At 39.7% G+C, this 17,558-nt stretch overlaps 1 protein-coding gene across 7 annotated transcripts in view; it reads left to right on the forward strand.

Moving 5' to 3' along the window:
- Positions 1-17,558, forward strand: part of PLXNB2 (plexin B2) — a 261,938-nt gene that overhangs the window by 241,479 nt on the left and 2,901 nt on the right. For 6 of the 7 annotated variants that reach the window (XM_054073394.1, XM_054073372.1, XM_054073403.1 and 3 more), the window contains 9 exons: positions 357-513; positions 1,513-1,613; positions 2,480-2,564; positions 9,175-9,329; positions 11,417-11,577; positions 12,158-12,305; positions 12,805-12,869; positions 13,592-13,667; positions 15,621-15,695. In XM_054073394.1, the coding sequence (XP_053929369.1) occupies positions 357-513; positions 1,513-1,613; positions 2,480-2,564; positions 9,175-9,329; positions 11,417-11,577; positions 12,158-12,305; positions 12,805-12,869; positions 13,592-13,667; positions 15,621-15,695 (1,023 nt within the window). Of the gene's footprint in view, positions 1-356; positions 514-1,512; positions 1,614-2,479; positions 2,565-9,174; positions 9,330-11,416; positions 11,578-12,157; positions 12,306-12,804; positions 12,874-13,591; positions 13,668-15,620; positions 15,696-17,558 lie in introns of those variants that run through there. The other variant, XM_054073420.1, reaches the window with a different exon arrangement.

The raw sequence follows: 17,558 nt of genomic DNA on the forward strand, positions 1-17,558 counted from the left end.
TAACTACTATGTACATGCTACATATGCAGCTGCTTTGTTCTTGTGTGTCTCTCTTTAATAAAATTCGAAGACTAAATAATAGTAATATATTAGACATGAGTAAACCTATTCTACATCTTTTGTGTTTTGTCATAGTGGGAGGAATTACCTGGAATTTATGATAATCGGTTGGCTGCATAACAACAAAGGATCCCTCAAATAATCCGTACTCCCATTGCAAATATGTGCTGCTGTGCAATAATCATTGCGCAGTGAAATTTAGATATAGTTTGTATTTAAATCACCCATCTAAACAGATTCAGAAGTAATTCAGTGCTGATTTGTCTTAATAACCATGTACATTCATTTTTTTACAGACAGTAAATGTATATGTACAAGATGGAGGAACTGATTCCATACCTGTTAAAGTGCTAAACTGTGATACTATATCACAAGTAAAGGAAAAGATAATAGACCAAGTCTATCGAAATCTACCGTGTTCTCAGTGGCCAAAAGCTGAGAGTGTTGTTCTTGGTAGGTAGCTACTTGTGATACTATATTGAGCAGGTGAAACGTGTTGCGTGATTTTGTATTTTCCCCAAAAATGTCTATAAAAGCAGTTCATTGTTGGTTGTGTTTTTTTAAAAAAAAGTTGAATTCAAGTTCAGACGGATACAAAAATACAGCATTTTGCAGCAATCATAATATGCATTAAAAATTAATGCTTTCTTACAGAGTTCTTTTTCCCCGACTGTTCAAGTTTTGTTGTACTGTCATTAGTGTGCAAAAAGCCTGTTAATGACTGTTAGCACAAATTTATTCATGTCTGACAAAGCCAGTATCTCAGGTACTAATTAATGTGATAATGACAGCATGGACAATTAACTGATGGAGAAGTAATGATGCAATTTCAGAAACTGGTACTGATTTAAACTTGCCTTTTTGATCGTTATTCAAAAGAATGTAACTTAACCTACAGGGGCTGCACTTTTAGTAGATGATGAGCCATGCAGGCTCTGAGAATATTCCTCCTTGAAGGCTTTCAAAATTGCTGTTCTCTTCTTGAGAAAGAAAACCTGACATAACTTAAAAAGCCTAATAATCTCGTAATAAAAGTGCCAATTAGTAGTTTTGCTATATCTTCTGCTTTAATCTGAAAGTAGAGGATACAATTCTTGGTCTTCAGAAAATCCTAATAAATTCCTTTAAAATGCCTTTTCTATTCCATACAAAGTCCTACTCTTATTTCATACTGAAATCAGTTTTTGTTTTATATATATATGTGTGTGTGTGTGTGTGTGTGTGTAGTTGGAAAATAATCAGAAGTCATGTATGTTTAGGAATAGTTCATGCAAACTTCTCTGCTAAAAGCCAAACTGTTAAGCAATAAAAAATACACATCGTGGCACGTGCCAAATTACTTAGTTTAATGTTCCACACACTGCATCAGTGGATCTCTACACTGAAACATTCTTGAGCAGATTTTCTTGCATGTGGTTAAAAACTGTTTTTCTCAATTTAATTACCCCTTAGAGTGGCGTCCAGGTTCTACTGCACAGATCCTCTCAGACTTGGATTTAACATCCCAAAGAGATGGCAGATGGAAACGTATCAACACACTAATGCATTATAATGTAAGGAGGTGTTTCAGAGCAGTTGTTTGCAGCTGTTAACTGTTTTCTAGTAATAAATAAAATCTTTACTTTTTTTTTTGAGAAACTCTGTGCTATGTAAAGAATAAAAAAAAATGTAGCTCTGGATCTAGGCAGTAAAAGCTTAGGAGCATGAAAGGCTAGCTCTAGACATATTGTCTAAAAAACTTAGCAAAAACATATAACCTAAATGCCAGCACTTTGGTTTCCTCATCATTGCAGCATCTAAATACAAATTCCCCTTTGAATATTCAGAAGCTCCTTTTGCTAGATTTTGTGTTCATCTCTTTTCTCTACCACTTCCTGCCCTTGAGAATTGTATTTTTGTCCTTACTTTGCTGCTAAATAGATTTTGGATTGGTCTGGTCAGGAGAGCAAATTTTGGCATTTTTGTACTGTCTGTTTTAGGTTTCATACTGTGCGCTCTACCAAGCACTTGCAATCCACTTGTCTTCCCATTCTGTGCTGTTTATTGCTTTCTAACAAGAGATATCCTGATTAGGGAAGATAGGACTCCCTCAGAAAACAGACAGGACCAATTCTTCCTGATGAACCCCATTTCCATACAAAGGGTGCCCACACCAGATTGAGGAGTCACTTAAGTCTTGGAGGTGCTTCTAGCATTTTTAGTAGATCAGAGGAAGCATTGAGGGGGTCTCTTATTAAAGGAGGAGGAGGGAGTTTGTTCCAAATTGCAGACTTAGTTGCCCAAGAAGCCTTTAAAGGGCAGCATTTATCATAAATCTAGATTTCTTGCAAAAAGTAATTACAGGAACCACAGTTTAGGTGTTTAGGAGTAGGTCCAGTACTGCACATTTCTTTCAAATAACATCTTTGTATTTTCAAAGGTCCGAGATGGTGCCACACTCATCTTATCAAAAATGGGAATTTCTCAGCAGCCAGAGGATAATCAGCAAGATGTCCCAGGGGAAAGTAAGTATCATGTGGCTTCCCTACCTCCCTATATAATGGCAAGAAGTCAAACCCACACAGAGAGTGGGACAATGCTGTCTTTTATTGCATTTCTTGCAACTATGTTGCCTTACAAACCAGTCTCTTTCCATTCCTATTTTATGTGTCCCTCCCTTTGCGTGATGTTTCACCAGTTATGCTAGCTTGTTTTTTCCAGGGTTTCTTGTTTGGCATCATTCATTCTATGCATTATCTCTTTAGATGCAGCATTTTCCACAGTTCCTTTGGGTTTTTTGAGGTTTGCAGTCTACTGTAAGCTAGTGTCAGAAATTTCCTTATGTTTCCTCTCTTTCACATCAGGAAAGCAGCTGTTGGATAATTCTTACATTGCTGTCTGCCACAGTATGCCAGACTTCTCAACACAAAAGACCACCTGTCTTTTAAAGCTTTTACTTCTACACGTTACTATTCTGTCTAAACCAATTTCCTTTATCTCAAAACCTCTCGAGACACGATATCCATTACAGCCTAAAATGCACTCAGATTTTTACAGAAATATTTACTTGTAAATATATGTTCTTTGTCTCGCGTTTTCTTTACATTTCAGATGATCACTTTCTCCTTTTTTTTCCTTATATTCAGTTATTTTACAAAAGGTAGAAGGTAGATTTAAGGAACAATAAACCTTGAGATCGTTCTTCCTTCTGTGAACTCATTCCATATGTTTTTCTATCTAGCACTGAATGCAAAAGCCGTTGCTTCACCTAATAGTTTCTTTAAATAGATTTACCATTCTTAGATTTAATAGGTTTAAAGGGCTGGGCAGTCAAACAGATTTGAAATAATATGCCACAAATGTACATTTTTCAAGAAGATAAGGCTCAGTCTGACATATATTGCTCTTTAACAAAAATGTACAGACTTCCATTTAATTTGTGTTGAGTATTGGCCAGGAAATTAGGATAGGCAGAATTACTTGCAGTTTACTTTGTACTCTGTCCTACAGGATGTTTTCTGTTTCAGCATCCTTGAAGAGTCTTCTAATGGTCATGGCTACACCTCTGCTGCTATCCTCTTACCGCTTTACTGCAAGTGCCTGCCATAGTTAGCCAAGTGGTGACTACTGTGTCAGAGCAAGTGCCAACCCAGCATGTTAACTTAAAAAGCCATTCAGTTTAATACAGAGGGCAGTGAAGTGCAGCCAGCCAAGGAGCTGATTCTAGTTCCAGTTCAGTTTGGTTGCACTGATTGCTGAGATAACTGCTGAGGCACTAGTCACCTCCACTCTAAAGTGGAATGGACCATACATGGGGCCAGGTGGTGTCCTTAGCTTGTTTTGCTTTCTTAACACAGAGTAGTGTTTGGTCTCCCATTTTGGGCTCCCGGTCTTCATCCTCCTCACCCCTCACTACCCTTGCGGCAGGCAGTAGAGGACCAGACCATGTTGGTTTTTTTTTTTTCTTTCCTCCTTCCCTATCTTTGGCTGTGATCATAGAATCACCAGGTTGGAAAGGACCCACCGGATCATCGAGTCCAACCATTCCTAACACTCCCTAAACCCTGTCACCTTCCCTGGAGGTGCTTAAGGAACAGGTTGATGAAGTGCTTAGGGACATGGTTTAAGGGAGTGTTAGGAATGGTTGGACTCGATGATCCAGTGGGTCCTTTCCAACCTGGTGATTCTATGATTCTATGATTCTAAACCATGCCCCTAAGCACTTCATCCACTCATTACTTAAACACCTCCAGGGAAGGTGGCTCAACCACCTCCCTGGGCAGCCTGTTCCAGTGCCCGATGACTCTTTCCGTGAAAAAATTTTTTCTGATATCCAACCTGAACCTTCCCTGGCGGAGCTTCAGGCCATTCCCCCTTGTCCTGTCCTCTGTCACTTGGGAGAAGAGGCCAGCTCCCTCCTCTCCACAACCTCCTTTCAGGTAGTTGTAGAGAGCAATAAGGTCTCCCCTCAGCCTCCTCTTCTCCAAGCTAAACAACCCCAGCTCTCTCAGCTGCTCCTTGTAAGACTTGTTCTCCAGCCCCTCCACCAGCTTTGTTGCTCTTCTCTGGACACGCTCCAGAGCCTCAACATCCTTCTTGTGGTGAGGGGCACAGAACTGAACACAAGTACTCATGGTACGGTCTCACCAGTGCCGAGTACAGAGGGAGAATAACCTCCCTGGACCTGCTGGTTACACCGTTTCTGATACAAGCCAAGATGCCATTTGCCTTCTTGGCCACCTGGGCACACTGCTGGCTCATGTTCAGTCGGCTGTCAACCAGCACCCCCAGGTCCTTCTCTTCCGTGCAGCTTTCCAGCCACTCTTCCCCAAGTCTGTAGCACTGCATAGGGTTGTTGTGCCCCAAGTGCAGGACCCGGCATTTGGCCTTGTTAAACCTCATGCCATTGGTCTCAGCCCAGTGGTGCAGCCTGTTCAGATCCCTTTGCAGAGCCTCCCTACCCTCCAGCAGATCCACGCTTCCACCCAGCTTAGTGTCATCTGCAAACTTGCTGAGGGTGCACTCAATGCCTTCATCCAGGTCATTGATAAAGATATTGAACAGAGCTGGACCCAGTACCGAGCCCTGAGGAACTCCACTTGTGACCGGCCTCCAGCTGGAGTTCACTCTATTTACCACTACTCTCTGGGCCCGGCCATCCAACCAGTTTTCAACCCAGGAGAGTGTGCGCCTGTCCAGGCCAGAGGCTGACAGTTTCTGAAGCAGAATGCTGTGAGAAACTGTGCCAAAGGCTTTACTGAAGTCCAAGAAGACTACATCCACAGCCTTTCCCCATCCAGTAGTCGAGTCACTTTGTCATAGGAGGCAATCAGCTTAGTTTGGCAAGACCTGTCTTTCGTAAACCCATGTTGACTGGGCCTGATCACCCGGTTCTCTTGCATGTGCTTCTTGATAGCACTCAAGATGACCTGTTCCATGACTTTCCCCAGCACTGAGGTCAGACTGACAGGCCTGTATTTCCCTGGATCCTCCCTGCAAACCTTCTTGTAGATGGTGATTCAGTATGATGAAGGTCTTTGAACATATATGATCTGTACTTCAAGATGAACTCCTTAGTTATGCGTGTGGCATGTGAAATTGTATAAGAAAAGCAGACTTATGGGGACAATGCTGTCACACAAGGGCTCTCATACACGGCAGAAAAATCTGCAGAGGGAATTAAGTTTCCAGAGTATGGAGCAAAGACAATTTCTGCCATGTTTCTTCTCCACGCCCTGTCTTGCACCATGGTAGTTTAAAAAGACAATGTTTCATGCCAGGCTAGCCAAATTTCTTTAGCACTGAAGGGTCCTCAGCGCTATCTGGTGCCAACTTGCTTTTTTGGAAAGCTATAAAGTGCTACAAAGTTAGTGCAAAGTGAGAGCCTACAGTAACATTGATTTGTGAGATGCTGTTTATAAAAGGGAGAGGAAAGCATCAGAGGCTTCCCCTCCCACACATACACATTTACATAGCATAGGGATTTACAGGGTTGAAATAGATAGAAATCCTATCCCAGCTCTATGAATGAGGCTTGTGACAAAGTGTGTTTTCCTTCTCTCATTAGCTTGCACCTTTTGCATTGAGAAGAGTCAACTGAAACCATGGACTGTGCCAGAGTGCTAGGCTTTGCACAGAACGAAAATGTAAAAACATGTTTAGACATGCTCTAAAACCTGGCATTGCTTCCATGGTGCTTTTGATTCACAGCTTCTAACAGGAAGACATTAGAAGCTGGAGGTTGTTACAATTAAATGCAGCATTTTTTGCTTCTGGAGATAATAAATGCAGTTACTAATTTATATCAAGATGAAGAATGGTTTCAATGATTTCATGCCAGTATTTCTGTATGGAACTGTAAACCAAAACAACATGCTCTGTTATTCCAGTAGTTTTCTCTGGGTTTGGTTTTTGGTTTGGTTTTTTTTTTTTTTTAATTCTGAGTAAAAATAACCAGAGGTCTGTAGATCAGGAATACTGTGACAAGCAGATCCATGTAGGGCAGCGCTTCCTTCACCTCCATAGAGTGGTGTATTATTGATGAGGGGGAGACTGGAGATCTTGCCGTAGGCCATGCAGGGGAAAAAGGCTGTGTTGTCTGTCACCATCTCAGTTGCCTCCATAGTGTTTATAACATGTTTCATACCACTATAATTAGTCAACGCAGTTAATATTTGGCATTAACAGCCCTCCTCCCCAACATGACTTTATATTGGCCAAAGAATGCCCAAAGGCCAAGACAAAATGTTTGGAGGGAATAATTTGACCTAGTAGATCTCCCAGTTTATGGCTTGACATATAATGTAGCTGTCACAATAAAAAAGGAGGTGGTTTCCCTTATCTTTTCTTCATGTCCTGCTTTTCCGTTGAGGAAAATATTCTTAAAAGAAATGTTATTTTCTCTTAGCAACCCTACTGCTGACATGTTTTGTTGTCCCATGTTCTGAGTTTCTCTTCCTCTTTTTTCCTGCTACTTTTAGCAATGAAGTGGAATCTGCATTGCAGAAGTTCCTTTGGTTGAGCTGTAGTCTCTTACTCCCTGCTTTCCTGTGAATGACTACTATTTCACTAGTAACTGATTCTGTTGTTGCTAAGCAAACATGGGCCAAACTAAACACATAAAGGCCAATAATCTCGGTGAAAACCCTTTTGGTTGTTTCTCTTCTCTCTAAAGTTAAACTAGGCCACGTACTATGAGGAAGGCAAAGAGAGGATAAATTCCTTTTAATCCAAGGAAGAAGCAAACGCTTACCAGGCATCTGACATAAGGCTGGAAAATAGTTTCTGCTCTAACTGCATGATTTCATCTATTAATTTACAACAGTAAATAACAGGCATTGCAAAAGATATTCCAGATTTCAGGCCCACCAGCAGTTCTTACTCTACTGGCAGATGATTGTTATGAATGGTATCGATTGCAAAATTGCAGCCGCTTCAAAATAAAGCTATAGCTTTTATTACTTTCTTGCTTCATTCACATGAACTCTCAACTCAAATTGAAGACTCTCAAAGGACAATGTGATTTAATGTGTGATTTATATTTTTTCTACCTGGTTAAAAAGAAGTAAAGCCCCCAGAACTCTGCATAGCTAATGCTTTTCGTGAGGATGTATAAAATACTTCCAAGCAGAAGTGTTGATTTGGCCAGATTATACATAAATGTCATGTTTCCCTGTGATGTGAAATATTGAACATACGTGCAAGGGGGTAAATTTAATATAGCCGTTGAGGAACTTAGTTGATGAACTACTATGGCCAAAAATTTGATAGAACAAAATTTGTGCAATTAGAAAATTCTCTTTTTTGCTGTTACTGGGATTCAGCTATGTAAGATACATATATTAAAGCATAAAACTTATCACTAATACAAAAATAACTCATGCGGTAGGGCTGCTTCACAGTTTTTATGGGAAAAATAACTTTAACATTTTTAAGATGTCAGTGATTTTAAATGCACTGTTTCAGTAACTTCCACTGGAAAAGTGCCACTGATTTTAGGGACTATGTGAAGTAGGTATAAAAATTCAGAAATTAAAGAAAGAACAAGGAAAACTAAGAGATCTAAACCAGTTTGTAACAGAGAATCTTTTTTTCAAGGGACATTAATTGAAAGTTACAACAATTGTATCATCTTTTTTTAACTCTTCATAAAAAATGATTCATAAACGCAGAATTTGTCTGAACATTCACATTGATACTGAAGTGTGAGATTCCCTTTATTCCTCTGTGTGATTATTGAACTAAGCTCAGGAACCTGATGCATGGATAGCACAGCGAGGCAACGTAATTAGATGAGCATTTCATTAGCATCCAGGTGCTTACTCCTGTTTCTGCTATATGGTAACAGAGTTGATGTGAGTCTCTTTCTCTGGTTTAACCTATGAATATTGACAAGCAAAGTTTTAAAAAATCATGTTATAATGGATTATTAATTCACTGCAGTCATTACCTCTGTCTGCTGGAGTTATGGCCTCACAGCAGAAGAGTGCATTTTCCCTCCTTTCAGCTACGAAGTCAAGTGCTGCTAGTCAAATGCTGGTCAAAGCAGGTCTGAACTGAGGTGCCACACTCTGAATTCAGTAGTTAGGGGAAAAATGTAAATTGCAGTGGCGATACCTAGAAAAAAAGGTTGAGATCATAAATCCTTACATTGCCACAGCTAAATTTATGAGAGCTGCTACAACAATATCTTGCCTTGAACTTGGATCAGGCTATGCTTGCTCTTTCAGTAGTGACTGTTGGCTCAGACCTAGCTGGGTTTCTGTAACTTGATTGTGTTCCTGAGAATTGACAAGGGAGTAGAGTTCTTCAGCGTGTGGACCTCAAAAAAATACACATACTGTGTGGAAGTGACAAAGCAGGAGTTTTCTTATTGTATGATTCATTCCTCTCCCTTTCATCTTAACGAAAGCAAGCCACAACTCTCCTTCAGTGCTGCTTTTTCAGCCTATGTATTGTTAGTGTTTGAGTTGTATATGTTGGATAGGAATAGTCATCTGAATCCTTTTGGCAAGAGAAAAGGTGTGTTGAGGGTAGGGAACAAAGATCTTGCTTGTACTTATTGATGTGATTATTTTCATGTTGCTGTTTTGGGTGTGGGACATTTTTTGTAATTATTACAATTACTGTTTCCAGGGCATGCACTCCTAGAAGATGAAAATAAGGTCTGGCATCTAGTGCGGCCAATAGATGAAATAGATGAAGGTAAATCAAAGCGAGGCAGTGTGAAGGAAAAAGAGAGGACCAAAGCTATTACAGAAATCTACCTGACCAGACTTCTCTCTGTGAAGGTGGGTCTCAGCTGTGCCGTGGTTACACCTTACATCTTTAGAATTTGAGGTACAACTGAAGAAAATGATGCATATATTATTCATGTGTTTAGCTGCAAATTTGAATACGTGTTATGGACGTACAAGCTGATGTTCGGGGCTTCAAGTGATTAATATGCCCTGAGGTACATTACTGGGAAAGAAAGTATAACTCCCCTTCCAAGCTGAGAACCTTGATTATGTGTTTGTTAAATAAGGATTTTTCTTACAAGACAAAGTTACGTAATCTCTTCTGTGCCACCTGTTTAGATAACATTCTGTTGTGTTTTCTTGTGAACGAAATGCCTTTTAAAATGCTACAGAGCCTTTTATTTCCTTGGTTTTGTTTGTGACCCATGCTGTGGTATAATCTAGAAAAATAATAACATTTTTTTCCTAACAATAATCACAGAATCACTAGGTTGGAAAAGACTTCCTGGATCATCGAGTCCAACCATTCCTATCAACCACTAAACTATGCCCCTGAGTATCTCATCTACCTGTCTTTTAAATACCTCCAGGGAAAGTGACTCCACCACCTCCCTGGGCAGCCTGTTCCAGTGCCCAACGACCCTTTCTGTGAGAAACTTTTTTCTGATGTCCAGCCTGAACCTCCCCTGGCAGAGGGAGATTCATTCCGCCTTGTCCTGTCCCCTGTCATTTGGGAGAAGACGCCAGCTCCCTCCTCTCTACAGCCTCCTTTCAAGTAGTTGTAGCGAGCAATGAGGTCTCCCCTCAGCCTCCTCTCCTCCAGGCTAAACAACCCCAGCTCTCTCAGCCGCTCCTCGTAAGACTTGTTCTCCAGCCCCTTCACCAGCTTCGTTGCTCTTCTCTGGACACGCTCCAGAGCCTCAACGTACTTCTTGAAGCGAGGGACACAGAACTGAACACAGTAATAATAGTCCTTTTAGAGTATTTTTGGTGCTTATACTGCACAGTAGATTACAATCGCAGTAATTTCAGAAAGCATTCATCCTTGCATAAAGAATTTAAGATAACGTTTGATGACACTAACACCAGGCTCCTTGTGAAAATGAGGGTGGTCTACCTCCAGCTAAGGCCATTTGTCCAAGTGTGAAAGGGGATGTGAAGGGAAGTCTGTGTACAGATGACAAAGAGACAGCAAGATGCAGCTGCCCCTTTTCCATTCTCAATAGCCATTTTATAGATTACCACCAGCCTGGATCTCTACTAGCAGTGAAGTGTGATGGCTGGGACCACAGCTACTCCTGCAACCCAAGGACCGTGGCTGTCTCCTTCCTCGCAGCAGAGTGCCTTCGGGCTCCTTACCTTCTCGGTCCTTGCCCTGTTCTTGCTTCGGCAGCTGGGCTGATGTTAAAACAAAGGGTGCAGCTCTTCAAATGTGTCCATAGAGCCAACCATCTGAATGAGAATGAATGCATGTGGCCTCAACAGGGTCATCTCTAAAACAAAGGGACGGTCTCTGAGGCCACAGTCTCTAAGGTCCAGGCAGATGCAGGAATCAAGCACACAGCCCTCCTGGGACATTTCACTCCTTGGGCTTACTGAAGCTCATGGAGCTGGGCCAGACTGGGTGTCTGATGAGAACAAAACAAAAAGTCAAATGCTCACTGATATTTTTTTCTCCCAGTCTCCTTTTGAAAATTGCATGGTGCTCTAGAGTTAGAGAAACTGTAGGTGGGAAACTGCAAATGCATTAAAAATGCAATATTCTATATGCACAGCAACGCTGAAGTGTAAATGTATTGTGTACTTAGCAACCAGTTTCTGCTTCTTCTCTCAAGCAGAAAGCACACAGTTCTGTTCAAATTGTAGAATAGTTGGTGAAGTCACAACTTTTCATTCTAGAACATAAAATTGTTCTCCAGAAGGTCTTTACTGTTTTGGCAGCTTGCAAGGTCACTGTAATAGGAAGTTGCTTATTTTTTGTCACCCAGTAACATTAGGACTCAAGGTGAGGGCCATCAGTGACTGCAACTGGATTATGGATTGTTAGTGTCAATAGGAATAAAGACTCCAGAATGGCACTGAGTTCAGCCTGTAACACAAGTGTAATACTTTTTTTTTTCAAAAAAATTTGCTTTTAGGGAACACTACAGAAGTTTGTGGATGACTTCTTTAATAGTGTACTCAACTCAAACCATGTTGTGCCACCAGCTGTGAAATACTTCTTTGATTTCCTTGATGAGCAAGCAGAAAAACATGACATTAAGGATGAAGATACCATTCACATCTGGAAAACAAACAGGTACAGTATGAACAGAGTAATACTTGTATTGCAGAAAAATGAAGGTGTAATTCCCAGGCCTGTACTGGCACTTTTACCACAAATCAAAATAAATTTCATTTGTAATTCTCAGATTTGTTTTACTTAAGATAATATGTCTATATGATCAAAAGAACTGTAAGCCCAGAAGGTGCAGAAATAAAACCAGGCTATCGATGGGCTTGTCATTGGTAGATTTACTACTTCACCTTTTGTCTTTCCTCAGAGAAGAGGAAAGCAAGAGGGAAATGGGACTAGATTTACCTGTCAAAGTACAAAATCTGATAAAATACTACTCAGGGAGTTCCTCTAACCATGCAGGCAGCTTCTTTTGCTATTTTGGGACACTCAAGATTCTTCCTATGTGAGTTTTTCTGTGTAAAGGCTTGGTTTTCATACATAGACAACAGAAAATAGATAGCTTGTATAAATGTTGAAACAAAATTAAGCTTCGCCATTGTGAGGAGATCAAAATGCAAAACCTGTACTTAATTTCTTCTAATTTCCTTGTTGTAGAGCATTTATTGTGTAAAGTGGATTTATCTTTTTCCTTGCTTTGCAGCCTGCCTCTTAGATTCTGGGTAAACATACTGAAAAATCCCCATTTCATCTTTGATGTTCATGTTCACGAAGTAGTGGATGCTTCCTTGTCAGTCATTGCACAGACTTTCATGGATGCTTGCACAAGAACAGAGCATAAATTAAGCAGAGTAAGTGATTTGCATTCTACGTCCTGACTATGCTCATGCCTGACAAGACAAAGGGCATCCTCACAGACAATATGCATTCTCTGAGGAGATACAGCCTTGATAGTTTCTTTTTAGTTTTATAATGAAGTTAGCATTTCGCCACTTAACAGGTTGGTGAACTTGTCAGTGTTACTGTGTAGTCTGCCAACTGATATTTATAAAAAGGAGAGAACAACATCTTCATTTATAAAAAGCAAGTTTAAGAACTGATTATTTCATGTCCGCCAATAATTTAGTATCATATTATGTTGATACATTTGTAAAACTTGACAATAATGCCATATGTAATTTCCACCCTTTTAGGACAAATAATCTCACCAATCTTGATAAGCATCTGTATGTCAGTATCTATAAAGCTCAAGTACATGTGAATATAAAGGCTTGATCTTAAATTCTTGACTTTTACTTCCTAGAGATGTTCATAAATCAACTAAGTTTCTCTCTATTATGAATTTTTCAGGATTCTCCAAGTAATAAATTACTTTACGCAAAAGAGATCTCCAACTATAAGAAAATGGTGGAAGAGTAAGTATAGACTCTTTCCATGCTTATTCAGAGTTGTCAGAGCTTTGTAAGAGGAAAAGCGAATGCTGAGGTACTTGAAGTCAGCTGTCAAACGTTAGAATTTTTTACACCTGAATGTTAAAATGTTCCCTTGGTGGTAGCATTGGCAGGATTGAAATGAAGCACCGTTATGACCCAGTGCATGTTCTTGTCTGTGCAGACAGATGGATAGATTTATTCAGGAGAAAATAGGATGCTGCTTTCTGCAGTGGTGGTTGTTACTTACACAATCTGTCTAACCACCACTGTACTTCCAAAACTCATTAAAGATCAAACCCTGCAAACATTTTCACAAACACATTTTTTCTATTCCATTTCTGACTTTATTAATTTACTAATTGGCAATTCTGTGAATACCATGGAAGATCTGCAGCAGGACAGAACTCTTGCTAGCTGATGACTTTGGAAGTTTGAAGAGCTAAAGTAATCATCAGCCGCAATTATAAATAGATTTCTTTCCTGTGGTATGGGCCTGTACAATCACATACAATTTGCCTGGATTGTGAAGGTACTAATGACCAGAGAAAGGCAGGATTACTAAAGGAATCATTAGTCTGTTGTGGTAAAGCATATCCTGCATTATTAGGAAGCTTGTTTAAAATAATTGCAAAATTGAAAGACAGAATTACTAGAAAACCATAGTGTATTTCACCTAATTGAAAGTCTGTTTTCATCTGTTGCAGTTACTACAAAGGTATTCGTCAGATGGTGCCAGTCAGTGACCAAGACATGAATACCCATCTAGCAGAGATTTCTAGGGTAGGAATAACTACCATTTTCTTGTCCTGAAGTTCGAGCCAAATATAACTGTTTGTGTTTGCCTTTTCTTTCTAACTCAACAGGTGGGGGTTTGTATGTGCAAACAACAAATGAGTTATTTTATACATTTCTGAAATACTGCTGTTTAGCCCTTTGAAATGCTGATTATTGAATCAAAACAAGAATGGTTATCATCACTAATCTAGCTGAATGATGTAGGTGCCAGAGCAAAGCGTTAGGGATTTTTCATGCCCAGTGAGGAAAAATTATAACGCTCTTGAATTGTGTATTCTTTCCACAGCATTTACAGGAATTTTAGCATTGATCATACTGATAACAAGCAATGACTGAATTCACAGTGCTATCGTAGCAAAAACTGGATTCCAGAAATGAAAGACAAGGAATGTGCATTAAGCGTGGCTTATTTTAGAGCTGTCTATATGAGGGCAGTACTTCTGCTTCACACTGCATGTGAGAAGCTCACCAGGTGCTCACTCAGCGGCACTTTTTCTTTTTGCGTTATAGGTTATTGGGGGCTTCCTGTCATGGAGAAGAGCAGAGGAGGGTGGTTGCAGGCTGGGGGCTCTGGTTGGAGACTGATGGAACAAAGACACTACAAAACCTGATTCAGTCTTCAGAGAGCCTGTCTGTTCTGCAGCTCAGCTTAGAGTAGGCCCATACCTCAACTTAACTTGGAGGACCAGGAGAGGCCCACACCAGTCTTAAAAGATGTTGTTTAGCCTGAGCAAAGAGACAGTGTACTTACTGGCTGGTTTGTTCATTTGCTTAATTTAGTTGAAAAGCTCTAGCGTAAGGAGGATGTTTGAGGAATTTTTTGTGGTTTGTTTATTTCAGTGCCCTTAGGACCTAGCATTTTTCAGATCAACATTCTCATGAGAGCTTTTCTATTTCCAGTCATTCACTACAAAACTCATCTGCAGTGACATTTCATTTTCCAGTTCACTTTATTACAGAAAACAAGATGTATATAAACTTTAAAAGTTTGGTGATCAGGAGTAAATAGAATGTTTTAACATCAGCAGAATATGCTGATCCTTTCTATTTCAGTTATAAATAATGGAAAAAATGAATATGGAAGGGCTGATCAAACACTGCAAATTTTGAACAGCTCTGGAAGTGACTTTTATAGAGCATGGAAAGATTCTCTGCTGCTTTATGCCTTGTGTAAACATTTATGCCAGTAGCAATATTTCGCAATTCATTTTCTTAACTAGCTTGAAAGACTAAAGGCATTGCTAGAGATTTGAATCCTATACATTTGAGTGAAAAACATCTGATTAGACAGGTAGAACTTATTCACTAAGTAAGTTAAATGTCAGAGAGCGAGGGAGGAAAAGGTGATGGAAGGATTATTTCCTGCTTTGTTTAAAGTGCTTTTTCTCTCTGTCTCTCTGTCTTTCCTCTTTCCATCTTCAAGATTCAGATGGCTTTTTCCAAGCATACGTGTGCTCATTTGTGATCTCGATGAGTTACGCCTTTGCTGTAGTGAGGTGTGAATAGTTTGAAAGCATTAAAAAGAGCTGGAGAAACGATTTGAAACAGCCGTGACAGTGACAGAACCAATGTTTAATAGCTCAGCAATGCAGAGATTGTACTGACTAAATGCCTTAGTTACACATACCCACATTGTTGACAGATGTTTGAGCTGTAGTACGTAGTTTGAAGTATACAGTTCAAAATATTTTTCACCTCCAGTGTAAGTGTCAGGGACAGGCTGGAAAAACACCAGCAGGAAAGTCATGATCTAAAAATCATCAAACAAAAGTTTTATAGCCCCTTTTTTCTGCCCCAACTGTCATTTAACAAAAGTTACAGGTTGCCGAGTTTGCATTTGGAAATACTGGATGTTGTATCCAGCAGTTACGCGTATGCATAACTTTCAGCTGTCTGTGATCACATTTTGACATGTTTGCTGCTCACTTGTGTTAACAGGCACATACCGATTCCTTAAATACACTTGTGGCTCTACACCAACTCTACCAGTATACTAACAAATACTACGATGAGGTAAGTTGCAGCTCTTGTTTTCATTTTTAATAATATCAATAATAAAAATTTAATAATATCAATAACAAAAAGTTATAAAGGCTAATATCAGTCTAATGGAACAACTTCTGGAATTCCCTGAATAATCAGGTGAAAGCAATGTTGAACGTTACTCAGCTCTAACTTAGCAATTATACGCCGTGCTGGGCAATTGCACTGGTCAAGGGTGTATTCTTATAAGTGAACAATTTCATTATAGGTTATCTGGTTTTGGTAGTGGTAGTTTAATGACATCTGTAAGAAAAATAGATTTTAAAATAATTTCAGTTCTGCCATCCTAATTCTCTGGAGCAATGATTAGGAGCAAGAAGCACTCGTCAGAGCTATATCAGGTTTCCAGTGTGTTTTTTTATTAGAAGCAACCCATTAAACTTGTTTTTCTGGTAGGAATGGGGCCATGCCTTTTTTATTAGTTAAGATGCACTTATAACTTCCGTGCATGCAAGCGTTCCCATTTTGACACAAATGAAGTACCCACCCAATGTAAACCAAAGTAGAGTAACTGTTGAATGTAGCATGATTCAAAAGGAGGCTCGCAGGTTCAGTCTGAAACACCTCTCACGTTCTTCAGGCCCTGTGGAAAGGAGGACAAAGAATATCCCAGTGTAGCTGGGCTGTGGCTATGGCTCTCTAAACTTAATCTGAAAACAAAAAGAGAGAAGGAAACTTTTATTTGAAGGTTTCCATGGAAATGAATGCCTCCAGAAAACTCTCAGAATTAAATCAAAGCAACTAAGAACAGATGCTGGATCTAAAAGGAGTACAGCACATGTGAGCTCCCTTCGGTTTGTCTTGCACCTCAGCACAATTCATGTTTTCACTTATATTTAGCATTAAAGGCAATGAGTCTTATATTCGGCTTCACTGCAGCTGCTTTTTATGGGAGCAGGCATCCTGTCTCAGCTTTAAAACAGATGTAAGCAGAGAAAATCAAATTACCCTGAGAGATCTTGAAACAGGGATCCAGTAGAGAAAGCGAACAAAAGGAATGCAGGCATTTCCTCACCCCTTGTCCTCAGCACTAACCAAGCTGACTTCAACACATTCCCATGGCCTGACCTTTTACAGAAACACTCAGATACACTGAGTGAACCATAAAGCCTTGATTCTTCCACACCTCTATGTCCCTGCTTCCAGTTGTGGTTTCACGTTTGGTGGCTGGTGCAGGTGGAGTCACCAGTCTGTGGGACTTCCTCAGTGGCAGCCCAGCAAACCCCAGTGGGGAGCTGCAGCTCTTCCTTTCGCATGCATCACTGTATAACAAGGTTGCATCTGATGGAAAGTCTGCTAATACAGAGTTATGAGATAATCTGTCAAGAACCATTCAGTAAAATTAATTGAGCTTATTTATTTTCCATGAAAATGTTTTAATTTGCATAAATTGGAACATTTTGCATCTATCCTTGTCTTTATTACTGATGCAGTGGTTCCCAGCATGTGCTGTACCTTCTGCATTTCTGCAGGCCTTGACAATGACTAAGTGGGTACATTCTAATTGTCCACATTTATATGAAGGATGTATTCACCAGCAGAGATAATCATGAATTATTTAGTCTAAATTTGAGGAGTTACAGCTAGATATAATTGTTTAAATTAAGGGAACAGTATAAAATTAAATTAAGCCAACTTTAAATACTGTAATAAGTGTTTTTTAACTCTCTTGTAAAAATGTTTTCATGCTTTAGAAACAAATCCATTTAAATAATTGTTTTTAGACAAATCTGCTCTGGTGTTTGAAACTCGCATGCTATCCTGGCCCTTCAAAGTGAATTTTTTGGCTGGATTGATTCTGACTCCATTGATCTCCATTGTCAATGATGTGCA

This window comes from Cuculus canorus, chromosome 1, assembly GCF_017976375.1.
Source record: "Cuculus canorus isolate bCucCan1 chromosome 1, bCucCan1.pri, whole genome shotgun sequence".
NCBI lineage: Eukaryota > Metazoa > Chordata > Aves > Cuculiformes > Cuculidae > Cuculus > Cuculus canorus.